This window comes from Thermobia domestica, chromosome 9 (assembly GCF_964235325.1).
Source record: "Thermobia domestica chromosome 9, izTheDome1.hap1.1, whole genome shotgun sequence".
Lineage (NCBI taxonomy): Eukaryota > Metazoa > Arthropoda > Insecta > Zygentoma > Lepismatidae > Thermobia > Thermobia domestica.
In genome coordinates, this window is record NC_137462.1 from 102,578,440 (window position 1) to 102,595,655 (window position 17,216).

The 17,216-nt window shown below is 36.3% G+C and overlaps 1 protein-coding gene across 2 annotated transcripts in view; it reads left to right on the forward strand.

Moving 5' to 3' along the window:
• Positions 1 to 16,964, forward strand: part of mbt (serine/threonine-protein kinase PAK mbt) — a 51,494-nt gene extending 34,530 nt beyond the window's left edge. For both annotated transcript variants that reach the window (XM_081771622.1, XM_081771621.1), the window contains 3 exons: positions 1,449 to 1,593; positions 4,845 to 4,960; positions 15,895 to 16,964. In XM_081771622.1, the coding sequence (XP_081627748.1) occupies positions 1,449 to 1,593; positions 4,845 to 4,960; positions 15,895 to 16,056 (423 nt within the window). In that variant the 3' untranslated portion in view covers positions 16,057 to 16,964. The remainder of the gene's footprint in view (positions 1 to 1,448; positions 1,594 to 4,844; positions 4,961 to 15,894) is intronic.
• The last annotated feature ends 252 nt before the right edge of the window (positions 16,965 to 17,216 follow it).

The window sequence follows — 17,216 nt, forward strand, 5'->3', positions numbered from 1 at the left end:
TCGTAAAGATTCCAAACTGTTGCACCATATTCTCAATTTACATATATTTTACGTATTAATTTCTTGTTTCAGCTACAAGGAAACGATATGATTAATAATCTACGTTGTCTACACGGGAAAAGTATAACGTAGACTACGTATAAATTGTAGTTTACGGAACATCATTCTGTTAGATCATATAGTACTAATGGCGTTTTTTAATTATTTATTTATTTTTGACAATTCAGATCTTTTCATTTCTTTTATCTATTTTGCAAGAATAATACTCCAATTTGTTGTTGGAACCTCTTGCATCCTCATTCCATGAGCAATTGTGGAAAGTAGCAAGAATATTGTAATTTAAATGTTAGGTCAAAACAGATATGACGTAAAGAACTTTTACGATTAAGATTTTTCAAACAGTTGATATTCAGTCAATGTGCAATATGCGATAAAGAATATATATTATGTACAGTTTGCATGAGAAATATGGTATTTTCTTCTGTTTGCATGAGAAATATGATATTTTCTTCTGTTAAGTCTACTAAAGCAAAGCTTGTACATGAAATCTATGATATATATGTCGAGTATACAGCTTTAATGTAAGAGAACATATAGTCTAAGAAATGAAATGAAATATTTAAGTTTTACGTTCCACAGATATACCGGCTAGGCTAAAGGAGACAGTGATGATCAGAAATAAATTAAATTATAGAATGAATAAAGTGGGAGGAAACGGGAGAACCCCGAGAAAACCACGCACACAAAATTTGTCCACCACAATATAGTCTTTAAGAGTCTACCATTGACTGCATACTGACTACTGTATGCACGCTGGATTTCTAGAATCGACCAAGATCATAAGTACAGCAGGAAGTTAGATTGACACCTTTCGTTGTAATTTTATTATTCTTTCTTTCTCCATCGCTAGGAAGGGAGCACAGCTTGGTATATTGAGGCGTAGAAATTTGACTCAAAAGGGAAAGAGGGAGAAAATCTTTTTTACGAAACTCAATTACACTGTCATATTTCACGTTAAATTAAGAGGAGTGAAGGAGGAGTAAAATTCAAGCATTCGAGTTCGTTAATTCAACATTTTACAGAAAGTGAGTGAACAGGTATCTATCTGCGTGTACCAACATGATTCAGGAATTGCATATTCTGCACAAATATGGAACTTTTGGAAATCTAATTGAGAATTTTGGCACGCTCGACTGGACTCAATTTTTTTAATATATTGCGTATTCAGTTTATAGCATATTGAAAGCCTGTTTGAAAGAGATACCCATGAATATTAAAAAAAAAAAAAAAAAAAAAAACCTAACATCAAACTTAGGAACGCATTGTAATACTTCAAATTAGTGGAAAGAATACTAAGCTATAATATGGCACTTAGTTGATATTTGATCTTGATGCCTATAATTATGTGGTAATGAATTTAAGGTAATACATGATTTTTATCATTTCAGGTGAAACTTTCAGATTTCGGCTTCTGCGCTCAAGTTTCACAGGAACTGCCTAAGAGAAAATCATTAGTAGGTACCCCATATTGGATGTCCCCTGAAGTGATATCACGTCTGCCTTACGGTCCTGAAGTTGATATTTGGTCGCTTGGTAAGTTAATATTATCTAATTGCTTATGAAAATTCCTGATACCTTCATAAAATTCAATCATGTTCACAGTCTTAAAGTGATATAGAGAGTGTTGTTAGATACTTGGAGAATCAAATTATTTTAGTATAAAAAAATGAGTTCGTAAAACTTCTCTAATCTAGAAATTTATGGACGGAATCTAGAAAATCTTCGCGTTTTTATACTAGTGATACTTCGCTCATGAGAATCCTTTTTGTATAACCGTTAATCAGAATTATTGCCTTCCCTTAATGAAATATGTGACTATATACAATTTTTAGTCACACTTTCCCAGTAACAGTAGGTATATAAGAACCATATATTATTAAAATCATTGTCTTGACGTTGTTATTTAAGGAGAATAGGAAGTAGACGTAGGTGTACCTTCAAAAGAAAAATCTTAATATTCTTTCCATAACGTATTTTTCTTGTACGTCATTATTGAAGCAGGCCGTCGTAAAAGAGTAACAAAAGCACCTTTGAAGAAATTTTTGAGAATATAGCATATTGAAACTTAATTGCCTGAAAAGACAAGACTTTAATACTTGTGTGCAGGAAACTGCAGGTTGCTGTACTATCCGATACATTGGATTCGTAATATTTTCGTTGTTTAAATTTTATATATATATTTAACATGCAACAAGCTACTCTTCTAACAGGTTGTTTTACCAGGGTGAATCATATGTTCGTAGCGTGTTCATGGGTAATTTTCAGCACCCGACTCCCCCTGTACCACGGAAGCCTATTCGGCGAAGCACATCCCATCACACTGTATGGTCCTTTTCCAACGATTCACATAAGCCCCTGAACTCAGTGATGTCCGTTTTCACATCATCCATGGAATGGAATTGTCTGTCCTTCAGGAAGTGTGCCATGGAACGAAACAAATGAAAATCAGGTGGCGCAAGGTCGGGACTGTAGGTGAGGTGTGGTAAAACTTCCGTGTCCGCAATTTTTTGCCGGACTCTTCTTGACCTTTGGCATGGAGCGTTGTCAAATTGGAGAAGTCGTCTCTTTCGATACATAAAGTGATGGATAACAACAGCGAACAATGTCGTATACATATTGCAGCTGTTCAGCATACGATGTTCCATCTACTGCACGGCCATGTGGAACGAGCGTCCAGTGCACAATACCTTCGAAATTCCACCACCACCACACACACAGCATTGTCTTCTCTTCAAAACGCCCTCTTTGAACCACAGGCTGCGCCTCGAAACCATTATTTCCAGGTGTCAGGATAACGGAGAAAGATCCACTTTTCATCATTCGTGATGATCCTCTGCCAAAACCTGTCGTCATTTGGGTTTCGAAACAGTTCTTCACATAGGGTCACACGTTTTGAGCATGAGTTCTCCTGTCAACTCATGGAGAACCATTCTCGATTCCCGGAGCGAAAACCAAGTTGATGCAGATGACGAATGACACTGGTTTGAGATGACTGCACCTCATGTGCCAGCTGACGGGTACTGGGTTCTAGGTTTCCTTCCACAGCGTTTAGGAGGTCATCGATATCCATCATCACAGGGCGTCCACACTTGGGCTTGTCATCGAGACTGGTGTCACCAGCCCGAAAACGTTGAAACTACTTTCTAGCTGTGGACAGTACCTGCTACGGATGGACTTCTACGGCACATATTTCCTTGGCTGCATTCAAATCCTTTTTCCAGTAGTGGCACAGGAGCACACGGCATACAGGTTTCCCCTCAGCCATTGTCCTGACAACTGCGTATTCAACGAGTAGTTCTTCCCACACCGTTAGCGCTGTGATAAGACAGACACGTGTCACGCGTTCTGCCACCACAGTCTTCAACTGTACTACACGTTGCACATGATTTTCCGGTATCGATTGGGCGGGACCACCCAACGCTACTAACATATGACTCACCCTAGTATTTTATCATAATTTGTTATAATTTCAACGTGAATAGTACATATATATATAGGGTGGCGCAGTTAAAAGTAGCCCGCATCCCCTTTGAATGCGAATGCAATATTTCGACATGAAATTGAGTAAACAGCTATAATGATGGACAGTTTATACAATTATCGATTGTTAGCATTCTTCGGTCAGCGCTTCAGTTTATTTCATCAGTGAAGTTATACCCTTTCCATTATATCATGGTTTCATCTTTCTGGTCATGTGAATTCACAGAACACGAGGTACTGGCCAACGGAGAACCCACATTGTTTGTCAGCAACCATTCCATGATGAAAAAATCGGCGTTTGGTGCGGTGTTAGAGGAACGCGCATCATTGGACCGATGTTTTTTGACACTACTCTCAACACAGTTGCATATTTGGAAATTTTTAATGCATTTTGTGCTCAACTCACTGAATATGACAGAAAATACTGCTTCTTCAAACAAGATGGGGCAACATGCCACACTTCTAAGCTATCCCTAGAACAAGTCCATGGTGTCTTCTCTGAGGAACGAACTGTCAGCAAGGTTTGTGGCCGCCTCGTTCGCTGAATCTAACATGTGATTTCTTTCTTTGGGGACACCTGAAGAACAAGTCTATGAAACTAATCCACACCCAATACAGGAACTGAAAGACAGCATTAGCCATGAAGTTGCCGTCATTGGTATCCGAACTTTACGCCGGGTATATCTGAATATGCTTATACGTGCAGAGCTGTGTATTGATGTCGCAGGGGGTCACTTTGAACATCTATAAATGTATTTTTATCTTTTTTTTTTTTCATTGTAAATAAATGTAAGATCATTCCAGCTCTTCGTTTCTGTAATTTCCTGCATTTCCTTTATTCTACTTTTATATGCGCCACCCTATATATATATATATATATTAAATTGATCTAGTGAGAACTCAGTTGTTCAGTCGTGTCTATGTTGCTAGACCCGAGTTTCACCATCAGTATATTTAGCCTTCAGTATAAACGGTGAAAGGACAAGTACCATATCTTCGAAAATTTCTGTTCATGAAGCTCATAATGTTGGTAATATTTTCTTCTTATGCTATATGTACCTTTTTTTTTTTTTTTTTTTTTTTTTTTGTTACAATTCAATACACTTTATACTTGTTCTAATATTGATTCTTTTATACAATTAATTGTTACTTTTTACGCAGTATTTTTGTTCTTTGATTCTTGGTAATGACAGCTGGGTAATCCGTTAGAATAATTGGGAAAACTTTTTTTTTTTTCGTTCATATAAACTAAATATCTACCGTTTTCATTTTCTCATATAATTAGTTATTTCTTTTAATGTCAGGTATTATGGTGATTGAGATGGTTGATGGTGAACCACCATTTTTCAACGAACCACCATTGCAGGCCATGCGAAGAATTCGAGATATGCCTCCACCGAAGCTAAAGAATACTCATAAGGTATGTTTTATAAATTAAGAGTAATGTTCAGCCTAAATTTTTGTGTATGAACTGCGTACTGTTGCTGTGGAATGTGTGTAAATGTTGATTCGAGCACATTGTGCAATCATTAGAAAAGGTGATATTTTTAATTTCCTTTTTTGTAATGTATATATAATTTTCCTTCTTTCCAACTCATTTGGTGATTCTTTTTCTTCATATTGGGCATTATTTTCAAAAATTTTTAGAAGATGAACTCAAAAATAAAACATACGAGTGACTGCACTAAACCTAGTCGCTCTCATTTCTTAAGTTATTCAGTTTATTAACGTGCTCTAACTTTATGGCTTAAAATTCTCATTACATTAGAACTTGGCATTGCTTTCGCATTTATTTGTTTTGGTAGGCATGATGGTTTATGTTAAGTGTGATTAGCTTCTTTCAAAGGATCATTCGTACGCACTATATAAAATATAATTATCATCATTAGTGGACAGACAGGCATTAGAATTAATGTCAAAAACATTTACATTCCCACAATTTACTCTGCAACATAAATCTTAGGTCCTCGTCTGGGATCATGTTCGTGTTACACATATTAAAAATACGAAAGTGAAACAGACATGGATTAATACAATGAAAAGAATAAAATAGATTATATTTAAAAAGATATGGGGATATTGTTCCAAGTTTTTGACATGATGGATTGAAACAATACTTCCATTCAAAGAAACGAATGACTAGGAGGTACTAAGTCCTATTTTTATATATTAAAAGTAACTTTAGTTCTTTCCAGAGTATTATTTACGTGTTGTGTGTAGTTAGTGGAATCCACCTGTTCCGAGTGTGCCAGAACAGTTAAGCCAATGTGTAACTTCGGATTATTGGTTTTATTTATAATCTTTTCCCTGCTCATTTTGTATTAGGAAAGTGTTCGAATAATCCTGATTGTGTCTTGTTGGTTTTATGAATTTCTACTGTGTTTCATTGTGTCACGGCTTTATTTTGAAACTGCCGAAGAGTAGATAAGATCTTGTCATTTCACAATATAAAGCCAACTTTAAAACGTAATCTCGAGAAATTTGGAGGAATGTTTGACTGTTTACAAGTTATTTCTCAGATCTTTGTGTTCACTCTGGCATGTGTCAAATGCAGTGCTAGTATGGCAAAAATTACATAAGAATAATATATTGTAACTAACGTGTACACCGGAGTGAAGGAATACATTGGATGTTCGGTAAACATCCAACAATCACATATATCCAAACATATAAGGGGCTCCCAACACAATAAGTGAACTAAAGATTGCAGATAAAATCAGAACTTCCTAGTGGAACATAGGTTCTGACATATTTCATGATGGGTGGTTTCTACTGATTATACCCATCTCCAAACGGTGCATTCTCTAAGCAAACAAAATAAAGCTGATATGTCATAATGAAAGGCAAACATAGTAAATCATTATCATTTTTTTCACTCTAGTATTGTGGATAACAATAATTTCAATGTAAATCGAAAACAAATATTTAATATTATGTACATATAAAGGAGTTGAACATACCGTATATCCCCGACTAACCATTTTTCTATATGTTCAAAATATTGCATAAGTTACAAAAATATGAATTAGTCTTTGTCTTGCTAGCATTATTAACTGTTAAATAAAATGAGTTGTGTTCAGTATAAAAATATACTTTCATAAATACCAGTCTACAAATAAATTATATTCTTTCAAATTACTTATAAACTACGATATAAAATAAAGGATTGTATTCCTCAGACATATACCAGTAGTGACAATTTGTACAATACTCGCATGTCTCCACGTATGTACGCTGCAGATATTACATGATCAGAAGTTACATGTTCTTGGAAATCATCAAGAGACCTTATCTTTGTCTGGTAAACACTCTTCTTGAGTAACAAACCACGCGAACTTTCGCTCTATACGTGCTACAGACCTAACTCTGCAAACAATAAGATACCTTTCTCCTTCAGAATCGCCTGAATGAACTACAGGAACAGTTACCAAGTTAATGTATTAAGATTTTGATGTTACAAAGATACAGATCCCTGGGGGAGTTGCTGGACTCCCACCAGGCATCTCCTCAGGTGGCGGATAGGGGAAAGCCCACCAGATATGGTGGGTACCGGAAATTTCCGGCGTGGACCAAAACCAGCACTGCTGCCTTGCAGTTAGTGGAGAGATCCACAAAGGCTAGGGGAAGAGAACCCCGACAGAAAACTCCTTGTCCTCCAGGTTGGGGGTTGTGCATAGGGTTAACGACCCAATCACAGAAAAATATAATTCGTTCAGAAACAGAAACCAGAGCCTCGGAAAAATGGGAAGGATTCAATGGATAGGACTAGGAAACGGCAGAAGGATCTGAGTATAGCGACATGGAACGTCCAATCAATGTTAATACCAGGTAAAGCAGAAGAAATAGCACGAGAAACAGTCAAGAAGACTGAAACAAACGAGAATAGATACGACATAGCACTAGTAATCGGAGACTTCAGTGCAAAAGTAGGAGGAAATGATGCACGAATCAAAGTTACAGGAAAACATTCACTACATGAAGAAAGTAATGACAATGGCAACCTACTCATTCAGTTTGCAATAGAGAACAATCTCAATTAAAAGTACATGCTTCTCTCACAAGAGAGTACATCTAGAAACTTGGGCTTCACCGGATGGCACGACGATCAATCAGATAGACCATATTCTCATTAACAATAGACACTCCTCATCTATAATGGACACAAGAAGCTACAGAGGATACAACTGCGACACAGATCATTATCTGGTCAAAGCTAAACTTAGAGAGAAGATCAGTAGGAAATTAGTATATAAGGAAAACACGAAACAAAATGGGGCATAGACCAACTAAAAAAACAAGGAAAAGGAAGAGGAATATAAACGCAGTATAAGGATAAAATTGGCACATAAATCAAGAGAAGAAAGAATACCAACAGTGCAAGAACAATGGAATAAAATCCAAGAAATAATAACAGAAACAGCAGAAGAAACGGTTGGACAACGGAGGAAACCAAAAAGAAGACAGTGGTTTGACGAGGAATGTCAAGAGGCAATCGAAAAGAGAAACGAAGCAAGAAAGAAAATGATACAAAGATCAACAAAAGCAAGCATAGAAGCGTATGAAGAAATGAGAAGGCAGGCAAACAAAATGTGTAGAAAGAAGAAACGAGACATGGTAAAACGACGAATAGAAGAAATTGAAGAGATGAGTGGAAGAAACGAAACAAGGAAATTATACATAGCGGTCAAAAACATGAATAAAGGATTCCAGGCACAACCGATTTGATGTAAAGACGAAAAAGGAAACATAATATCCGATCATACAAAGATGAACGGAATACTTTAAAAAGGAGCTAAATCCAACATCAGAAACAGAAGAAAGTGAAATACTACAATTGGAAGTAATGGAGAGAGGAAATATCGTAGAGCATCAACAAGTAGAAATACCAAGCGATGAAGAAGTAGAGAATGCTATCAGGAAACTTAAAAACAACGAAACTCCCGGAGAAGACAATATAACAGCGGAACTAATAAAATATGCAGGCACAGAGATGATGAGGGAAATAGGCAACATGATCAGACGAATCTGGGAAGAAGAAACAATACCATCAGACTGGAAAGTGGGGATACTGCATCCAATACACAAGAAAGGAGACAAAACATACTGCTCAAATTATAGAGGAATAATGCTATTGAACACAGTCTATAAAATATTCACAAGCATACTTAATAACAAAATAAAGAGATTTACAGAAGGAATAATCGGAGAGTACCAGAGTGAATTTAGAATAAACAGAGGAACAACAGATCAGCTATTTGTGATGACATGGGCAATAGAAAAGTGCTATGAACATGGAATAGATATACACATTCTGTTCATAGACTACAAACAAGCATTCGACAGTATAAATAGAAATTGTTTTCTACAGGGACTAGAACACTTCAAGATCCCCCCAAAACTGAGCAACTTAGTTAAAATAATCCTGGAACAAACTACAGCAAAAGTAAAAGCAGGGCACAGAGTAGGAGAAGAATTCGAGTACAAAAAGGGAGTAAAACAGGGAGACGGGCTGTCAACAACTTCATTCATAATAGCCATGCATATTGCAATACGAGAAATAGATAAAAGGGGCACAAGTATCAATAAAACCAGCCAAATATGCGCTTATGCAGATGACATCGCCATCTTGACGAGAACGGAATACGAACTCAGGAAGCTTTACAACGAACTAGAGGAACTTACGAATCCACTGGGGCTACAAGTAAACATTGAAAAAACAAAATACATGCACATAACACCAGATAAAAATAAAAGAAGAAAGGGAAGGTTTGTAATAGGAAACAAAACATTTGAAGAAGTAGACAGATTTAGATATTCAGGAATGACAATAGATAACAGGACAACTACAGTCAAAGAAAGAATTCTAGCAGGAAACAAGGCGTATTATGCTAATGCACAAATACTCAAAAACAAAAGCATTGGCAGGCAAACCAAGATGAAGATTTACAAAACGACAGTTAGACCGATAGTCACTTACAGCGCAGAAGTATGGACGTTATCTAAAGAAAACGAAGAAAAACTACGAATATTCGAAAGGAAAATAATCAGAAAGATTTTCGGGTCAATCAGAGAAAATAACGAATGGAGAAGCAGAACCAACAAAGAAATAGAAGACATCTTAAGAGAAGAAGATATTGTACGATTTATAAAAGTGCAACGGCTGCGATGGACGGGACACGTAGGAAGAATGGAAGAAGGACGACTAGCAAAGAAGATATTACATGAAAAGATATTTTCTACGAGAAGAAGAGGTAGACCAAAGCAAAGATGGTACGAGGATGTAAACAAGGATCTGAGAACATCAGAGAACTGGAAAGGAAAAGCAAAGAATAGAGAAGAACAGGGTGTCTACTGACCTGGAAAACCTTGAAAACCTGGAATTAGCCTGGAATTTACTTTTGAACCTGGAAAACCTGGAAATAGCCTGGAATTGGACGAGGAACCTGGAAGTTTTAAAATTGTTTTTAAAATATTGTTTTTGGGATTGGTATGGAATAAGTATATTTTTGTAAAATGCAAGAAAGTTATATACTACAGCATAAGTTAAAAGCCAATAATAACTTATTCATTGGAAACGTAGTTGAGAAAGACAGACAGACGTAAGCAGAATGCAGGCGGTGAATGTTTTTGGAAAGTACGTTGAGGGTACAAGAAGAGACTGAATAAGATTTTATTTGTTTGGCATGGTCGTTGTGAATAACAGTGACTACAAAAAGAGCTAAATTAGTCCCCGATGGTGAGAGTAAGGTAATTGAAAAAGTTAAATTTCATGATCTATTAAGTTTGTGTCTTACACTGAGGGGATACTGGCATACAAGCCAGAAGCTTTCTCTGTAGTTGCTGCTTATTTGCATAGTATGAATCAAGCTTATTTGCTGCTTTGTGAAGACATTGGTTTACATGTTTCTGTAGCAAGAGTAGTAGACAGGTCTGGAACAGCATTCCGCTTATACTCCTGTGCCGAAGCTTTTTAACAGGAGTCCAAGCCCGCAGATGTCACAGTCAACACCATTCCCGGTGGCCGAAAGGTGTATCACCGGAAAAAAGTAAAATTGCCCCTCATCTTAACGGAATCACCTTTTGTATTTAGGTTAACATTTTACTAGTCTTGCAATAAATCCTGTTACACTAACAATTAACATTTTATTTTCCAACCATTAAAATGGGGAAAAGTAAAACTAAATTCCAGGACTCGTGGAAAGGCCAGTGAAAATGGGTTATTAGTTCCAACGATCTATTTAAAGCAGGTTGTAAACTCTGCAGAACTGATTTTGACATTTCAGATATGGAAGCTGGATCATTGAAATCTCATGAAAAAGGAAAGAAACATCAAATAGCTGTTAAAGCTCTTAATGCACAATGTTCGATCGTAAAGTTCTCAAGCAATGTTAACAAGGAGCCTTCCTGTACAAAAAATTCTACATTGTCTTCCAGTTCAGTAACTGGCACATCATCTACTCCAATTGTTCAGGAGAAAAAGGTTACACAAAGTTACAAGTCATGCATCGGCCAGAAGCCAAGCGAGTGCAACGGATTTGTTTCCTTTAATGTTTCCTGAGTGTGAAGTCGCTAAAAATATGCAGTTACACAAAGACAAAATAGGTTATGTTATCACTTTTGGATTGGGTCCATATTTCCAACAGACGTTATTTCGTGAACTACAAAATTGTGAATTTTTTGCAGTATCGTTTGACGAAAGCCTAAACACTATCTCACAGAAAAATCAAATGGACTTAGTAGTTCGTTTCTGGCACAGTGACGAAAATAAAGTTTTAACACGTTATTTAACATCAGTATTCCTCGGACATGCTACTGCCCAGGATTTGTTAAGTGCATTTATAAATACCTTCAAGGACAAGGGTCTCGATTTTTGTAAGTTACTTCAGATTTCTCTTGATGGCCCCAACGTTAATTTGAAATTTCTGAGTGATTTGAAGGCCTATCTGAGTGAAGAGAATGGTGAAGGTCCACAGCTTTTGGAGACAGGAACATGCTCTTTACATATTGTTAATGGGGCTTTTAAGATTGCGCATACCAAAGCTGGTTGGAATGTGACAGAGTGTTTGAGAGCGTTGTACTATTTATTCAAGGACTTCCCTTCAAGAAGAGCAGATTTCATGGCAGCATCTGGAACAGCAGTTTTCCCTCTTAAATTTTGTTCTGTTAGGTGGGTGGAGAATTCTAAAGTTATCAACCGTGCCATAACTATGATTCCTGCCTTAAAAGTTTATGTTGATGCAGTGAAAACAAAACCTGAAACATCAAACTTCTCTAAAGTAGAAGTCCACATCTCTGATGTTCTGTTGCCTGCTAGATTAGGGTTCCTTCAGTCCTTATCTGTAAAACTAAAAGAATTCCTCATTAAGTACCAGAGACATTTCATTACTACCGTTTCTATGGAATGACCTAAACACGTTGATTCGTAGTTTGTTAAGCCGCTTCGTGAAAGATGATGTCTTAAGGTAGCTAAAACTTCATCATCATCATAGGTATTCTGCCTTTATTGGCAGGTCACTTGCCGCAGCTGAGAAGCTTCCATGCTCCACGGTCCTCCGCTAACTTCTTCGTCTTCGCGTATGATCTTTCTGTTTTTATATCATCCATTAATTGTAGTCTTCTTCGCCCCTTCCCTCTCTTTCCCAACACCATACCCTCTAAGACGTCCCTCATGATATAATCTCTTCTTAGGCAATGTCCCAACCAGTTTCTCTTCCTCTTCCTAATAATATCTAAAAGTGTTCGTTTCTCACCCACTCATTCGTTTTGCGCTCGACCCAACTAATTTTTTCCATTCTTGTCCACACCCACATTTCGAAGGCTTCCAGTCGATTTTCATCACCTTTACGTAATGTCCACGTTTCCGCCCCATACAGTACAACACTCCACACGAAGCATTTTATGAGTCTTTTTCTCAACTCTTTATTCAAGGTCCTACAAAACAGACTTTTCTTCCTCCTAAAGGCTTCTTTCGCCATTTCTATCCTTGCTTTTATTTCACGTTCGCACTTCATGTTATTACTAAAAATACTACCCAGATATCGAAAACTATTCACTTGTTCTATTTTCTCCCCTCCTACTTTTATATTTGACACAGACCCCTTCGTTCCAATCACCATGGCTTTTGTCTTTCTAACATTTATTTTCATCCCATATTCTTCAAAGCCCTTTCTCATTTTTTCTAACATTTTATTGATTTTCTTTTCAGATTCTGCAACAAGCGCCAAATCGTCTGCAAATCTTATGCATCTAATCATTCTATTTCCTACCGAAATACCATCATCATCATGTAAACTCTTTTTCACTATCTCTTCTAGATAGACATTAAATAGTGTTGGCGAGAGGCAGCATCCTTGTCGAACTCCCCTTCCAATTGCACTCTCTTCCGTCAGTTATTCCCCAATCCTAACACTTACTTATTGGTTCATGTATAAGTTTCTTATAAGTCTTCTATCTTTCCAATTCAACCCTATCTTCGTTAGAACTCCCAACAACAATTCCCAATTCACGCGGTCAAAAGCCTTTTCTAGATCAATAAATATAACATACACCTGTTTCCCTTTTTCTATAAATCTTTCACCGATCGCCCTTAATAATCCAATTGCATCTCTTGTGCCCCCCCCCCCCCAAAAAAAAAAAGGATCTCAATAGATGTTTTTGATAAGGACATCTTAAAACCACAATCTAGTTGATGTTGGATTTTCTGCGATAACATCGCTTAAAGGAGTAACGTATGTTGATATATTGAACTTTAAGAAAGAATGCAGAAGATTCTTGCAAGAACTGTGTAAAAAACTTATCGTAAAATGTCCTTTAAAATACAGTGTAACAAGAGCCGCAAATTGCTTGTCTTCAGAAACTATGACCAACGAAACATCACGTATCACACTCGCCCTGGAGACATTTGTCGAGAAGGAGCAAATGAGACCTGTAAATGCTGATATGGTGAAACGGGAATATTTAAAATTTTGTTCAGACCAAGACACAGCACGAAAACTGTCAAATTTCAGTCACAAAAATGACAGATTAGAAGTTTTTCTCTATAATCTGTTAAATAAAGAAGGTGTTTCCAATGCGTTTAAAACATTCATGCATAAGATATATGTACTTTTCCATAGCAACGCAGCAATGGAAAGGAGTTTCTCCATTAACAAAGAGTGCATTGTTGAAAATCTCCAAGAGGAGTGCTTGATTGGCTAGAGAAGTGTGTTGGATGCTGTGCGTGTTGCTGGCGACATACTTAATATGAATATCACAAAGAGTATGATTTAGTATGTGAGGAATGCATCAAGCAGAAGAAATGATATCTAAAATACCGCGGTGAAAAAGAAGACAGAGCAGCTTGAGAAAGAAAGATACTAAGAAGAAAATAAGAGTTGGAATTAAAGAAAAAAAGAATATTAACTGACGCCGAAGCAGAAGTAGATGCATTGGAAGAACAGGCGGAAAAATTAAAAGGGATGTTGAACTCTAGAAGTTAAATGTCAAAAACTGTTCACTGTGAAAGTTGTTTTCTATATTTGTTCATATAATGTGCGTGGTTCGATAAGATTTTCCGTTTCTTAAACTTTCATGTTACAATACATTTTTAAATAAAATATAACTGATGGCCAGTTCCCATCCAAGAATAATGTGCAGTAACGTTTAACAATATGGACTACTTCGCGTTATGAATTTGTATTATATATGATCATTTTCTTTTTACTTCTAAACTAATACTAGTTTGACAAAAATGGCGGGAAAATAGCTTACTCACCGCTAAGTCCTACCAGTACTTAGCATAAAATACCACAAGAGTACTTTAAAGGGGAGTGCTTGTAGTAAAATACTCTTGTGGTATTTTATCCCATAACTTAGCGGTAAGTAAGCAATTTTCCCACCATTTTTGTCATTGTTCATCAACACTCACGTGCTACTACTATAATATTAGTTTATTTGAAGCAATGTTCTTGACAAATTTACTATTATACAGGGTAAATCTTAACTAAACCGATAAACTTCGGGAGGTGATTCCCGAGCCCAAAACAAGAAAAAAATTCCTCTAACTTTTCTCCACGGTACAGTTTTGGAGCTACAAGGTGCCGAAAGTGTGGAAAAATGAACTTCCAAGGCCTATATTTCCAAACCTATCCGACGTAGAGAGTACAGCTTAATATCTCTTTAAGGAACATATGATTTCCTTTGTGAGATTTTAAGCAGCACTCTCTACTTTGGATAATTTTGGAAATATAGACATCGGAAGTTCATTTTTCCACACTTTCGGCACCTTTTAGCTCGGAAACTATGCGCCCTGGAGAAGAGTTAAAGAGGATTTTTTTTTCTTGTTTGGGTGCCGAGAATCATTTCCCGAAGTTTGTCGGTTTAATTAAGGTTCACCCCTGTATAATATTCCTATATTAGGACATTTAAAGCTACCGCACATTTTTCTCAACCGGTTTTCTGGTAGGGGATATTTTAATTAAACATTTTCTTGTGTAAAATGTTTTGAGAACCTACATTTCAGTCAGTTTCATCTTATCACTTAAAGAAACTTTCACTTGCCATATGCATTCTCTAATTATTACCAGTTTTTGTTAAGAACTATATAAAATTTCATTAACTTATACATGTTACAATAAATATCACTCTACTGAATAGACCTGGAAAAAAAGGAAAAATAAACCTTGAAAACCTTGATAAAACCTGGAATTTGAAAATGAACATTTAGTAGACACCCTGGAAGAATGGAGGCGCCTGGTGAATGAAGCCAAAGCCCACCCAGGGCTGTAGAGCTGTATGATAAGAGGTAAGGTAAAGGTACAGATCAACATAAATATCAATCACTGTTCAAAATAACCACGTTTAGCCTTTATACAGACCCGAAGTCTGAATCCAGTCATCGATCCTAGCACGCACGATCTCGGAGGGGAAATTCTGCCACTGATTTAACAAGAGAACGCTGGAGACTCGCAAGATTTGGGTGCCTCTTACTACAGATCGTGTCCTCCAAAACGGACTACAAGCTGCAGTCCAATGAGCTAAGGTCGGAGCTGCTGGAGGGCCAGTCGGTCCATCTTTGTCCATCTAGGTCCATCTTTTCACAGTTGTGAAACAACAAGAAATCAAAAGTTAATATGGAAAATTTTGGCTTCATAACGGCCTAGTATGATGCAAAGAAAATATTATAGAACAAAGTATTCAGTGTTCTTAGGATATAAATACTTAAAAGTTTCGCGGTCAAAATTTTTCTTTTGTTATTCTGTCATTTCGAAAATTGAAACTTTTATTTATTCCAGAAGTATCTCTCAAACTATATTTATATAGCTATATGTGTAACATATCTGTATCATATTAATTAATTCATTATTTTTTCTGTAGGTTTCACCAAGGTTACAAGGATTTTTGGAACGAATGCTCGTCCGCGATCCTGCCCAACGAGCCACTGCTGCTGAATTATTGCAGCACCCATTCCTTCGGCAGGCAGGACCTCCCGCTTTATTAGTGCCTCTTATGCGCGGTTCGCGTCATAGTAATTGTTGATAACTTAAGCATTGCATAATTGTCCTAGATTATTATATGTGCAGAAAAGTAAGTGCAAAGTGAGATGTTGCCATGAAACTACTTTTTAGAGTTATTGTACCTAAATATATAAATATAAATATATATATATATATATATTAAAGTAGGTATTATCGTGTACAAGTGTAATTTGTAAATGTGCGTGTAGAAGAACATTTTTAATTTCTACTTAAAGAAGAGTAAATATTACAAACCAAAGGCATTCCATGAAGAAAGAGGGGAAAAAGATATTACTTTACTTTTTAGTTGTTGTGACAAAATATTTGTTCCCAATAGCAAGACTGTTTTTATCACAGAGTGATAATTATTTTTTAGGCGTGCTGTATATATTTATACACAGAAACACGTTAATTCTGTTATTTGTTCAAACGAAAGAAAAGTTTATATACATTCTGTATCATATTTTTACATTTGATATCATAATTGTGAAGTCCTGGGGACTAAAGAGAAACGAAGTGTTTGTATTTTATAACGGATTGGAAACAGTTTTTTAAAAAGGGATCATATGAGCGTGGTGTTAGGTTCATAATAAGGAGCAGCTCGAGATACATTGTTATATTATTAATAGTTTTTGATATTGTGTATTTAATTTTGATGCACTTATATTGAGCAAGAAGTTAACTATCCCATGCCAATTAACCGTCCTTATGAAAGTTGAGTAAAATAACTTTCGTGTAAACTAGCTGTGGAAATGGGAGACTCAGGCAGCTGTATACTTGGTACTTACATAGAATATAATTATATTATTCTTGTGTAGGAACAGCCTTTCAAGCAAGATTTTTTTTTTTATCAGCAAGGTTAAAACTATATATTGTTATGAAACAGTGATATGTAAAATGAAAGTATGTATAATATAACTTTTTATCATATTTTTGACAGAGTTTTTATTTGCATGTATTCACAAAATACTTAAAACTTGGGTAGTTCCTTTACATCTTTTTATACAACATGAATGTATCTAATGTGAATACAGAAGGTCGATCCGCGTATATGTGTCCAATTTTGAATTAGCACTAACCTTATGAAAATCCATGGGACCACCATCGGTTGGCCTCAGTGTGATGGCCATGTATTCTGGCAATAGCCCTGCACCGTAACTTCCACTGTAGAAGACTACGACG